Raw genomic sequence first — 13,500 nt, 5'->3', positions numbered from 1 at the left:
TTGTTTCGTGTCTGTGTCCCATTCACACAAACGCATCCTGGGGTCGTCGTGTAATTTCTATTGTTAAATGACATATTTATGAACACAACCACTAACAGGACGGGTCTGCCAAATATATTTCAACCAGCATGACAATGATTGTCTTCATTAACACAAAGATTGAAAGGATTAACATTTAAGCTGGGCAATAAACGTAATGGATTAAATTCGAGGATGAGAGTTATCCCCAAGAATCATACAAGTGTTGAATTATGATGTTAATTGCTAGAGTTAGAAATAACCGAGTTCATAAAAGGTGCACTAGTGCAAATATCACTTCATGCGAAACAATGTATATTTTTACGCACTCTGGACAGCATCGATGATGTCATGATAATCTTATTGTGACGTCATGTCGGATGACGTCACATTTAAATGACGTCACTTCTGACAATCGTGGTTTTCAAAGATGGTGGTCGTGATCAACGCATTTTTGTAAAGGGTAACCCAAAAGGCTTAAAAATAATGGATAATAAAGAAACTATTACACTCGCATGTGTGTCATACTGATTTTACGAAACTCGTTTTAAGAATTCATGTATTACCCTTGCTCTCGCTCGGGAAATACATGATTGCTGACACTCGTTTCGTAAAATCAGTATGACAAACATGTGCGTATAATAATGTCTACATACGTATTTTAAATCTTTACAAATCTGTGCTTAAACATGGAGGACACATTCTAAAGATCCAGATATGACCTGACCGCGCACATAAGGCAATATCGTTTTCCAAATATTCCCGTAACAGTGACATTATGAGGTATATGAACATTTATTGATACAAATCTGTTGGACTAACAACACATGAATTAAACCATTTTGGGGCAATTGTTTCTAAACTGAACGTATCTTGCCAAATCATATCATTCGTGTCTGAAAACCTCAACATCCGGCAGTGAATTGGTACCATGTAGGGTGTGATGTGAATATGACTTTTAACTTAGCGCCTCACAGGCAGTATGGGTTGAATACCCCCCAGGGAGGCGAGAGTGAAATTCGAGTTACACCGATCCAATGACCAGGGTTATAAGGTAGCGCTTTGAGTATGCTTTAGGGTGCCATATAAATATGCATATTATTATTCATTATTATTGCCATGATGAACATTACAAAACAGATCCTGTCCGTTATGCACCTACTTTGTTTCATTACAGTACCTATACAATAACACTGAAGGTTAAACTCTATGAAATCTCACGTGGTGTATTTCTGCAGCAGCTCTCTATCTTCCTTCTTTACGTCGTCGATGTTGATGCGACCTTCAAGTAGATCCAGCGCCTGCTGTCGCATCTGATAGGAAGACTTCTTGTCCAGTGGCTGACCAAGAGGGTTGATGTCCCTCTGGCGGTGACCTCCTGATGGCTTGCGGAGCATGGAGTCGTACTTATTGTCGGACATGTCCAAGGGATTGTCGACGATGTTGTCGTGCATGGAGAGGAAGAGCGGGATGTAGCATATATAGTCGAGGAAGGATATCTGAAACAGAACCATATAGAGCCATGTCTTACATAAAGAAAGAAATGCTTAACATTAAGAGAGCCATGCTTAACATAAAAGAGAGCCTTGAACATAAGGAGGGCCATGCCTAACACAGAGAAAGAAACGCTTAACATAAAGAGAACCATGCCTTATATAAAAATGCCATGCTTAACATAAAGAGAGCCATGCCTAACACAAAGAAAGCCATGCATAACATAAAGAGAGCCATGCTTAACAAAAAGAGAGCCTTGAACAGATAAGCAGGGCCATGCCTAACACAAAGAAAGCCATGCTTAACATAAAGAGAGCCATGTTTAACATAAAGAGAGCCATGCCTAACATAAAGAGAGCCATGCTTAACACAAAGAAAGCCATGCCTAACATAAAGAGAGCCATGCTTAACATGAAGAGAGCCATGCTTAACATAAAGAGAGCTTTGAACATAAGGAGGGCCATGCCTTACACAAAGAAAGAAACGCTTAACATTAAGAGAGCCATGCTTAACATTAAGAGAGCCATGCTTAACTTAAAGAGAGCCATGTTTAACATAAAGAGAGCCATGCTCAACATAAAGAGAGCCATGCCTAACATAAAGAGAGCCATGCTCAACATAAAGCAAGCCATGCTTAACATAAAGAGAGCCATGCTTAACATAAAGAGAGCCATGCCTAACACAAAGAAAGCCATGCCTAACATAAAGAGAGCCTCGTTAACAAAAAGAGAGCCTTGAACAGATAAGGAGGGCCATGCCTAACACAAAGAAAGCCATACTTAACATAAAGAGAGCCATGCTTAACATAAAGAGAGCCATGTTTAACATACAAAGAGCCATGTTTAACATAAAGAGGGCAATGCCTAACATAAAGAAAGCCATGCTCAACATAAAGAGAGCCATGCCTAACATGAAGAGAGCAATGCCTAACATAAAGAGAGCCATGCTTAACACAAAGAAAGCCACGCTTAACACAAAGAGAGTCAAGCTTAACAAAAAGAGAGCCTTGATCAGATAAGGAGGGCCATGCCTTACACAAAGAAAGAAACGCTTAACATTAAGAGAGCCATGCTTAACATAAAGAGAGCCATGTTTAACATAAAGAGAGCCATGCTTAACATAAAGAGAGCCATGCCTAACATAAAGAGAGCCATGCTCAACATAAAGAGAGCCATGCTTAACATAAAGAGAGCCATGCTTAACATAAAGAGAGCCATGCCTAACACAAAGAAAGCCATGCCTAACATAAAAAGAGCCTCGTTAACAAAAAGAGAGCCTTGAACAGATAAGGAGGGCCATGCCTCACACAAGGAAAGCCATGCTTAACATAAAGAGAGCCATGCTTAACATAAAGAGAGCCATGTTTAACATACAAAGAGCCATGTTTAACATAAAGAGGGCAATGCCTAACATAAAGAGAGCCATGCTTAACACAAAGAAAGCCACGCTTAACATAAAGAGAGTCATGCTTAACAAAAAGAGAGCCTTGAACAGATAAGGAGGGCCATGCCTTACACAAAGAAAGAAATGCTTAACATTAAGAGAGACATGCTTAACATAAAGAGAGCCATGTTTAGCATAAAGAGAGACATGTTTAACATAAAGAGAGCCATGATCAACATAAAGAGAGACATGCTTAGCATAAAGAGAGCCATGTTTAACATAAAGAGAGCCATGCTTAACATGAAGATAGCCACGATTAACATAAAGAGAGCCATGCCTAACACAAAGAAAGTCACGCTTAACATAAAGAGAGCCATGCTTAACATAAATAGGGCCGTGCCTAACACAAAGAAAGCCATGAAAGAGAGCCATGCCTTATATACAGAATGCCATGCTTAACATAACGAGAGACATCCCTTACACAAAAAAAGCCACGCTAAACATAAAGAGAGCCATGCTTAACAAAAAGAGAGCCTTGAACATAAGGAGGGCCATGCCTAAAACAAAGAAAGAAACGCTTAACATTAAGAGAGCCATACTTAACATAAAGATAGCCATGCTTAACATAAAGATAGCCATGTTTAACATAAAGATAGCCATGCTTTACATAAAGATAGCCATGTTTAACATAAAGAGAGCCATGCTTTACATAAAGTGAGCCGTACTTAACATTAAGAGAGCCTTGAACATAAAGAGAGCCATGCCTCATATACAAAAATGCCATGCTTAACATAAAGAGAGCCATGTCTAACACAAAGAAAGCCATGCTTAACATAATAAAGAGGGCCATGCTTAACATCAAGAGAGCCATGCTTAACATAAAGAGAGCCATGTTTAACATAAAGAGAGCCATGCTTAACATAAAGAGAGTTTTGAACATAAGGAGGGCTATGCTTAACATAAAGAGAGCCATGCTTAAAATAAAGAGAACCATGCCTAACACAAAGAAAGCCATGCATAACATAAAGAGAGGCATGCTTAACATAAAGAGAACCATGTTTAACTTAAAGGAAGCCATGCTTAACATAAAGAGAGCCATGCCTAACATAAAGAGAGCCATCCTCAACATAAAAAGAGCCATGCTTAGCATAAAGAGAGCCATGCTTAACATAAAGAGAGCCATGCTTAACAAAAGGAGAGCCTTGAACAGATAAGGAGGGCCATGCCTAACACAAAGAAAGCCATGCATAACATAAAAAGAGCCATGCTTAACATAACGAGAGCCATGTTTAACATAAAGAGAGCCATGCTTAACATAAAGAGAGCCATGTTTAACATTAAGAGAGCCATGCTTAACATAAAGAGAGCCATGTTTAACATTAAGAGAGCCATGCTTAACATAAAGATAGCCATGTTTAACATTAAGAGAGTCATGCTTAACATAAAGAGAACCATGTTTAACATAAAGAAAGCCATGCTTAACATAAAGAGAGCCATGCTTAACACAAAGAAAGCCACGCTTAACATAAAGAGAGCCATGCCTAACATAAAGAGAGCTATGCTCAACATCAAGAGAGCCATGCTTAACATAAAGAGAGCCATGCTAAACATAAAGAAAGCCATGCTCAACATAAAGAGAGCCATGCTTAACATAAAGAGAGCCATGTTTAACATTAAGAGAGCCATGCTTAACATAAAGAGAGCCATGTTTAACATTAAGAGAGCCATGCTTAACATAAAGAGAACCATGTTTAACATAAAGAAAGCCATGCTTAACATAAAGAGAGCCATGCTTAACACAAAGAAAGCCACGCTTAACATAAAGAGAGCCATGCCTAACATAAAGAGAGCCATGTTTAACATCAAGAGAGCCATGCTTAACATAAAGAGAGCCATGCTAAACATAAAGAAAGCCATGCTCAACATAAAGAGAGCCATGCTTAACCTAAAGAGAGCCATGCTCAACCTAAAGAGAGCCATGAACATAAAGAGAGCCACGCTTATCATAAAGAGAAATAACAGAGCCACGTTTATATCAGTTGTATCGTGTAGGGATCCGGGACAGAATGTGCTTAAAATCACCCGTAACATCATGGCTAATATACAAAGAAATAAACTTTCAAGAAGGAATCAAGCTTAACTCCAAGCTTGACACACAGAGATCTGGAGTGATAATTTTAGAAATGAAAGTTTCTAAAGTTGTACAGAAAGGTTCATCGCAATAACAAACGGTACCCACAAAGTGTTGAAAACTGCCGCTTTGCCCGTACGTGATACGTGTTGAAAAGACTGCATGCACTTTGTTTACAAGGGAACACGAAACTATTTTGCTTATAGCTTCAGTATACCTGTTTTATTGACATATTTCCTGGAACAAAAATCCAGACCAACAAGAGAGACTTCACATGTCAACAAATTACTTTCATGGCACACTGGTAATTAATTAAAGGCAAAATGAAACGCATAGCCAATGATACATGTTCATGTTTTTCTGTTAATATCCCCGTTCCTGGTTCAGAGTGTGCCACGTTAATGGATTAGGTTTGTGATATTCGTGGCAAGACGGAGTTGGTCTTGTGCTGTCCTTCACAATAACACACGTACAGGCAAACTTAAAGTATACCATATAGGTAATCACGATACCCCACTTAAGACTTATTTAACTAATTATTTTAACTTATTTATTATCAAAACTTTTAATTCAGTTGGCTTTTTGATGAAAGAACATGTCATAGAACATGCTGTAAGGCTGGCTAATCTCTAAAAGATGTAGCAGTTTTATTTTGATCCCTTTTCATAAAACTGGTATTAGCAGTACGTATGATACCTAGCAGGGTATCAGATAAACTGATTGAATAAACCAGCACGACGGCACTTTATCGATTTAAAACGTATGTTCTTTTGTGATAGGAGTAAATTATAAAATATGACAGTATCGTTATCTGGAATGTCGAAAGAAGACTTAATGGGCCGTTCACGCCAGGCATTCCTTGAAAAGCCACTTGGACTAAATGTAAATCACTCAGAGTGAACTCTTAATAGTGAGTTCTAAAGGGTGATACTCTTTGCAATGCCAATATTACGCTTGTATGTGTTCTAAACTGGCCGTAAGTGACAGAAAGACTACTTGCCTCTTGTCATTAACTCGGGAAATCCACTTATTTATGGATATGATTTCATCAAAACACTATTAGAGTCTAGACTCATCTGTGTTAAAAGAGCACTTTGTGGAGACAATCCTCTCTAGTAGGAATAGACTGAGCGGGCTTTTCACTGAGGCACGGCTGACGGATGCGTTCTGCCGTCTCACTGTAGTTAGTTGCTGGGAAAGACGAACAGAAGATTCCCGGTAACCGCCCTGACATTTTCTAGTTAAATGTGTTTAGGAAATATGTTTCTGGGATCACGGATTGAACAAATGGGCAATTAAGAGATCAAAAGATTTCATTTTTTGGACGGGAAATTTCGATCAATTAGGGCGATATTTAGGAGGGAGGTATTGTATGTATTGCAACACAATAACACTTTTCTATAGACGACGCCAACACGATGGCAGAACAGAAAGGATGCTCGCTCGCAAAACCAATAATATGGTGTCTGGAAGTTCCTATGGTAAAGTGGTCTGTCTGATTCCAGGAATCGTATTTCTAAAGAACATTACAGAGAGTCCAGTGAGAGTGTGAATGCGGGGATTGCATTACACCAAACGCTGCAAATGTACCATTGCAATCATTTCTGCTAATGGCACTGAGACAATGGACATCTGCAGAAACGAGCTTCGATGTTCAGACCACTGCATTGTCTGTGTGAAATAGAAGGCTGAAAAATCAATTCAGATGTGACAACAAAGATCTTGTTGAGGTTTGTTGCCTGGTTGGTGTGGGATATGTTAACACATTCTGTAGTCTATGTTGCCCTTGTTTTGTGTAATTTTGGAATGGATCAGCGTTCAAATTATCCCGACCGTATTCTCCTTTTTATCTGATGCGCGTTAACAAGACCACACTGATACTAACTCCCTGGGACTTCCATAATCTTTCTACCATTAGATTGTCTGAACAGTGGAGGGAACTCAATTATTTTGGCGGTTAAAATCGAAATGGCTTCTTTTATCGAAAATGTAAATTTGCTGAGGAACATACTGGATGCCATTAACTGTCCAGGTGATATTGCTGGGATGGCACAACAAGGCACAAATATACCAACTCACTCTCAAATGTGGGGTGGGTTCGAATCCCGGTTTGCCCCCGTTATGTTTGTAAGTTTGTTAGCATCATACTTGTTTACTTCGCCAAAGTGGTAAACGAGACCTCACTTCGGGCTTTCCCCCCACATAAAGCTGACACGCCGTGATATAACTGGAATACTGTTGAAAGGGGCGTTAGAAACCCAACTCACTCACAAATGTAGGAGGAAAGTCTAAAGTGGTATATCTTACAGTCATTATACACCTTGGTAATACCCACAATCACGAATGTGACGTTTGCAAACTAAACCCAACCCACAATCACCGCTCCCTGGCACAACTAAGGGACGCAACTCTGCAAGGAAAATATAGGCTCATTGACCACCGTTGTAACGAGGCGTGATCATCCTCGATTACCCAGGGTATAATATCTCAAGCGTATTGTGATAAAAACCCTTGATCCGTTCGCCCCAAAACATGCAGCCTTGTTCAGGAACCTGACCTCACCATCTCCAACCTCGCACATAATGTCTCCCACTCATTGGTGTAGTTTTGGTCAACGGCGATTTTGAGCGTCTACTATTTCGAATCAGAATGGAAGCAAAGATATGGTGGCGAAGGGTCCAGGGTATTTATATCAACAGAATTGAGATAAAATACCCTGGATAACCGAAGATGGACTTGACTGATTCCCATCTACACATGCCTTTGTTATCTTATCCCTAAAGCGTGGATACCAGTACAGAGTAAATTGTTTACAGACCGCCGTCATATACCTGGAAAATAACTGAGCGCCGTGTTAAACAAACAAACAAACAAACAAACAAACAAACAAACAACAGACTAACCTCGTTGAAGTAGTTGGGTTGTAGTCTCTCCATGATGTACTGTTGTTGTTTCCAGTTCAGGCCGCCGGCGATGAGTTCTATACGCAGCGAGTCTGCCTTGATGAAGTTAGAGTCTCTGTCGGAGTTGACGTTGCAGTAGAACATGGCTTTGTAAAGGTTCATCTTACGCTGAATGTCCAGGAGGTCACAGATCTCAATCAGATGCTTTGACACGGGGCTGGAGGGACAGAATGAATGTTTGAGTTGCTGAGTCAGTGAGTCAGTGGGGTTTTACCTATTTTCAGACACGCTGAAATGAGTGAGTTAGTTTGCCGTTTAGAACAGTGCAAGTAATTTCACGGCATACGCTCAGCGGGAGTAGAAATCCCAATGTGTTGCAGGATGTTTCCGTGTTTAGCAGGTGAACAATTGACTTGCCTTTGCAGGTGTTTGTAACATTTATCACCTGGTATCGTCACATGCTTAGGCGGAATCGTACAAAGGATTCTCCTTTAGCATAGATTCTACATGATAAGGGAATTGGTCTTGTCGCATACCAGTATATTTAGAAGTTTACCAATTTGGTGAAACGAACGAGCTCGTATATGGTGCTGACAAATGAAGGGGTATTTGGAAGGTTTACGTTTTTTTCAGCATTGTTCTAGACAAAGGGGGGGACGCTCAGTTTGGACTCCACATATTGTACTCATGTGGGAATCGAACTCGGGTCATTGACGTGACGAGACGACACGGTAACCACAAGCGTACTCTCATGGTGAAAAGGGCGTAACAAGCACCACAGACCTAATTGTTTGATTTTCGTTAAATCAGAAGTGATATGCACACAAATACAGTCCACTCCTGGCGTCATGAACTCCGGGGATTCCTTAGACAACTGTTAAACCATTCGTGGTTCATATGACGTCAATTTCAACTGCTGCGGGATGAGGATTGGCTTGTTGGTTGGAGTCGATGTGTCGCAATATGAGATTTGTCATTATTATTTTATATTATTCAGCTATTTTTTCACAGATCGTATCTATTACTATTAAAACCAAATTTAAAACAGAAAGATGTCTTGTATGTAGGTGAGCGCCTCAAGCACGCTACGGATCAATTAGACCTACGGATCAATTAGTCCTATCAGTGGAATGACTAGCTCAAAGCTGCCGTTCAGCTGGCCAAAGATATTTATTTTTTATTCGTTAAAATCAACTTTAAAACTCACTCCATCTGTGTGACCCTTTCCGACAGAGCTGAGATGACGGCAAACATCCTGAAGGTGATCTGGCTGGCGTCATCGATCTTCAGCACCTGGGCAAATAGACAACAGTGATTACTAGTGTATCGATGGTAATCACTTAGCATATATGCAGAAAATCACTTTTAAAATGAGCTCTTAGGAACTAATTTAACACTTCCAGTAGTTAACCGGTCTACTGTTGTCTCAAACCGTCACCGGGGCAGATATACGTCCGCTAACCATAAGTGAATGAGGTTTGTTTAACGCCATTTTGAAGTATTTCAGTTATACTTGTGAGCTTGGTGTTGGAGGAAAGCCCGAAGTGATGAAGGTCGCAGATGTTTAGACTTTTGTGAACCGCACAAGCCAAAGTACAGTACTGACAAACCAAGAAACATAATCAGAATAAACCGGGATTCGAACCCACGACCATAGGTTTCTGGCATGCAACCATATGTCGCAACTCTGAACGGTGACTTTGACGACAAGGCCAACCGTGTCAAAGTCTATCTCACAGTCCCCGAACCATATACTAGTAATGTTCCCTTCCGCCCAGTCCTGTAATTACTGCCCTAAATGAAGTCTAGATTTTCCACAGGTTTTGACTCTCCCATCTCACTGGAGCTCCTTTTCAATTTAAATGGAGTTGTTTGTTTCTATCAAAATCATATTTTTTTAGAGACAAAGCGTTAGTCTAACCGTGTTCCCGTGTCTTACATATAGCTATGACCCATCGTTCACGGACAGCGTGCTTCCAATACACACAGCATACAGACTGGCATCAGAAGAGCGATCATCTTCAGGGTAATAAAAAAGCTAGATCGATTTTACCAATCTAAATAAGACACAGATTTCCAGCGATAAAGGCAGTCTTGAGTAAGACATTCATGTACGTGGTGTGTATTGTTGTAATTGTATAAGGATTTTTCTTCTTTTCGACAATTTAATTATCTCCAAATGCTTTAGTTCTCTAACTGGACAAGGAACCTTGACACTTAACATCGTGTTATATATCTCCCCCCCCCTATACAGTACAGTCAATATACAGCTTATAACGAGTTGGCGGATATAACGAACTGTTTTTAGGTCCCATTTGGTGTAATTATGTTGTATATGTGCTTATAACGAACTAGGTTATTACGAACTAAATTTAGTTGTTCCTTTAAGTTCGTTATAACCGTAGATTACAGTATATTATATATGTGTTGTAAACACGTTACTTCCAGTGATAAAACATAATGCTAAACATTAGCAGTATTTATCGCTCGTTGTTACGTCGGTTGCAAAGCCTAGCATCATTGAACTAAATTTATTTTCATCATCTGAGTTGAGGTGGAGTGGTAAAGTGGTCCAGTCGTCGAAGGCGCCGCAATTCGCTGTGTAGAGTTGCGTCTCTAGGAACGCCAGAATCCTATGATTGTGGGTTCGAATTCCGGTTCGGTTGAATATGTTTCTAGTTTTGTCACCCGTGCTCAGCATAGTGGTGAACATTAGACGTGCCTCACTTCGGACTTTTCTCCTATATCAAACTGACACGCCGTGATACAACTACAACTCACTCACTCACTCATTAGCTGAGTTCAAGGTTGAACTGCTATTAGTAATAATGGAAATGCCAGTTTTGAGATGACGCCAGAAAAGGAGACATTCGTTGTCAGAAAATTAACTATTACCATTTCTCTCTCATTTTTCTGGTTAATGCCAATGATTGAAGTGACGGACAAAACACTCAATCTGTCGTATCGAGATGTGATCATATTCGAGTTGAGAAAACATTCGACGTGTAAGTAATATTAATGACTGTAGAAACTTTTAACAATATTTGTAGTAATTATCAGTGGCAATAAATGAATGAACTACAAGTAAAAAGTATGAAGGGACTTCGTGGCCAGATTTAAACAACGGCAATGAGTGAAATTGAGAGTTCTCGCCCTTGTATGCATGAACATGAAAGGCTTCATCGTTTGAGAAGTTTCTGCATGGGGCAGAAGGCTGACTATACCTACATAAGAGCGAAAAGAGGGCCATTCAAGGCCCTTTTCAACCTAAGTAGTGTCTCATCTACTTGGCAAGTCCTGATTGAACACCGATTTTCTGCCAGCTTATTCTTGATTCTATTCTGTATTCAAGCACGGAGACAGGCATCTTTCCTTATTTGACCCCTTGTATTACCATTGTAATTGGACCCGTGAAGATCTGGGGTAGAATAGGTCTTCAGCAACCCATGCTTGTCGTAAAAGGCGACTATGCTTGTAATAAGAGGCAACAAACGGGATCGGGAGGTCAGACTTGCTGACTTAGTTGATGTATGTCATCGTATCCCAAATGTGTAGATCGATGCTCGTGATATTAATCACTGGATTGTCTGGTCCAGACTCGATTATTTACAGACCGCCGTCATATAGCTGGAATACTGTTGAGTGCGGCGTTAAACAACAAACAAACACACCATTGTATTTGTAAACCTAAAACTGTGCGATTCAATATAATGTATTGATTATTCATTTATCTTGTGTGGCCGTTTACTGATTTCACAATTTCGTTCTGTATGTAATGATGTCTTCGTTAACATTTACATTTCAGTTTGGAAATGACCTTGCAACATTACCGGGAGTCAACCTTCTTTGAGATATCGAAAGCAGTGCATGAGTTCAGGACGTAGTATTCGTGTTATAGCTCCCCGATCGACTTAACTTTACATACTCTTTAACATACATACTTTATAACGTATTCTTTAAGAGCACACACTTCTTTCAAATCAATTAACCTAGAAACAAGTTACAAAACCTCAGTAAGAAATTCCACGACATCAATATTTGGTTTACAAGTCAAATCTTACACTGAGCAAACATATAGATGTAATTGCAAACTTTCGAACCATATTAAAACCCATTTTTCCAAATGTTATGTTAACGAGTTGACAACCGGGTTGGATGTCGCGGGCACCGTGACTTCCCTGCTCCCAATCCTTTCATCTCACACTGCACAAGCCTGCCTACAAATTCCGACATATTTCCTGACAAGGATCGCCGTTGATCCCCAGTTCAATGAAGCATTTGTCAAGTTGCATGTGTCTCGGCCACCTATCTTGTTGGAGAAAGCAGAACGTTGCCTGTAGTCCTTGCTACGACGTTTTTATGACCAACGCGGGCGAGGCTTTCCTTCATTAAAGCAAATAATACGATCGTCGTTGGCTCGGACATTGGGCCGTTTTTCGCTAATCGGAGTAACCAGATGGGACTGTGACACGCTAATACTCAATCCGAATCCTAAGTTGAGCCGCGGTGATGGATTGCTCACAGCTACCCGCTGTATCACTCCGCGTTCTACTTAATCCATTAATTACAAGGTCACCGATACCATTAACACCGCATTATTTCATTATTACGCCAATGTGTAAATGCCATGCAAAACTAAGTTCCAAGGAAGAAATTTAAATTGGTTTAAATTTAAATCGCGATTACGTGAAACGCACGAATAGACCCGACTTTTCTCTTAAAATTCAATTTCATAAATCAAATGACGATCATGGAAATGTATTTTGGTGAATTCAAGTAAAAACAACCAATTTTGATTATAAATGTGAATAAAATATAAGCAGAATAGTGGTGTGCGCCTGCAGATTACAGTGTGGCTCGGATGTGTGTGATTTCCTTAATTCTCGCGCAGCGAGTTGAAGTCCCTTTGGGATCGCAGTCGCGTTGTTTTGTTAAGATTAACATAGAAAACAGATATAGATGAGAGCATTGGGAGGTGAGTGAGGCGCCATAGTGATTACATCGAGAAAATATAGGAATTGTCTACGCAGATGCGATCTCTCCACCAAGAAGCCTATCGGGATGGCTACCTATTATATCTTTTTTTTCACCACCTTGTTGTATTTTATGGAAGCAATTTCATTGTTGATCGGTTGAATCAGTTGAAAAAGATTCTTAAAATCTCGATTTTTTATTCAATCATGAAATAAGCATTTTTATATAATATTATGTTATAACGCCTATCAAACAATTTTTTACAGATTTTATACCAGTTCGCAGTCATTATTTACACGTATGGTAGGATATTAGTCAGCTACGCTTATATCTTTACTGTTGTGAGTCATGAGGTTCACAGCGGATCTGCGTCAAGTGGACAGATGGCTTAAACTGATCGAAACAGACATAAAAGTCTTGACAGTGCTGGTTCATCGTATGGATGTCGTTCAATGTATGTGAAAGTACAGTTTGGTTTCCAGTAAGGTGAAAATTAATTGTGGAAGTGTGAGTGAATGAGCTTGGTGCGTTGCGTTGATAACAGTATTCCCAAGCCTAAACTGATGGCAACTGGTTTAGGTTTACCGGTTTAGTGGA

The 13,500-nt window shown here is 39.9% G+C and overlaps 1 protein-coding gene across 1 annotated transcript in view; it reads right to left on the bottom strand.

The window, feature by feature from the left end:
* The window catches only part of LOC139445485 (titin homolog), a 91,343-nt gene that overhangs the window by 3,542 nt on the left and 74,301 nt on the right, over window positions 1-13,500 (bottom strand). Inside the window, exons 25-27 of the mRNA XM_071226626.1 lie at window positions 9,137-9,222; window positions 7,930-8,146; window positions 1,240-1,517 (exon numbers count right to left, since the gene is read on the bottom strand). Coding sequence (XP_071082727.1) covers window positions 1,240-1,517; window positions 7,930-8,146; window positions 9,137-9,222 — 581 coding nt within the window. The remainder of the gene's footprint in view (window positions 1-1,239; window positions 1,518-7,929; window positions 8,147-9,136; window positions 9,223-13,500) is intronic.

The sequence above is a fragment of the Haliotis cracherodii genome, unplaced genomic scaffold, assembly GCF_022045235.1.
Source record: "Haliotis cracherodii isolate W230 unplaced genomic scaffold, xgHalCrac1.p SCAF_6, whole genome shotgun sequence".
NCBI classification, from domain to species: Eukaryota; Metazoa; Mollusca; class Gastropoda; order Lepetellida; family Haliotidae; genus Haliotis; species Haliotis cracherodii.
The sequence above is the reverse complement of the archived record's forward strand: the minus strand, read 5'-3'. Positions and strand labels throughout refer to the sequence as shown.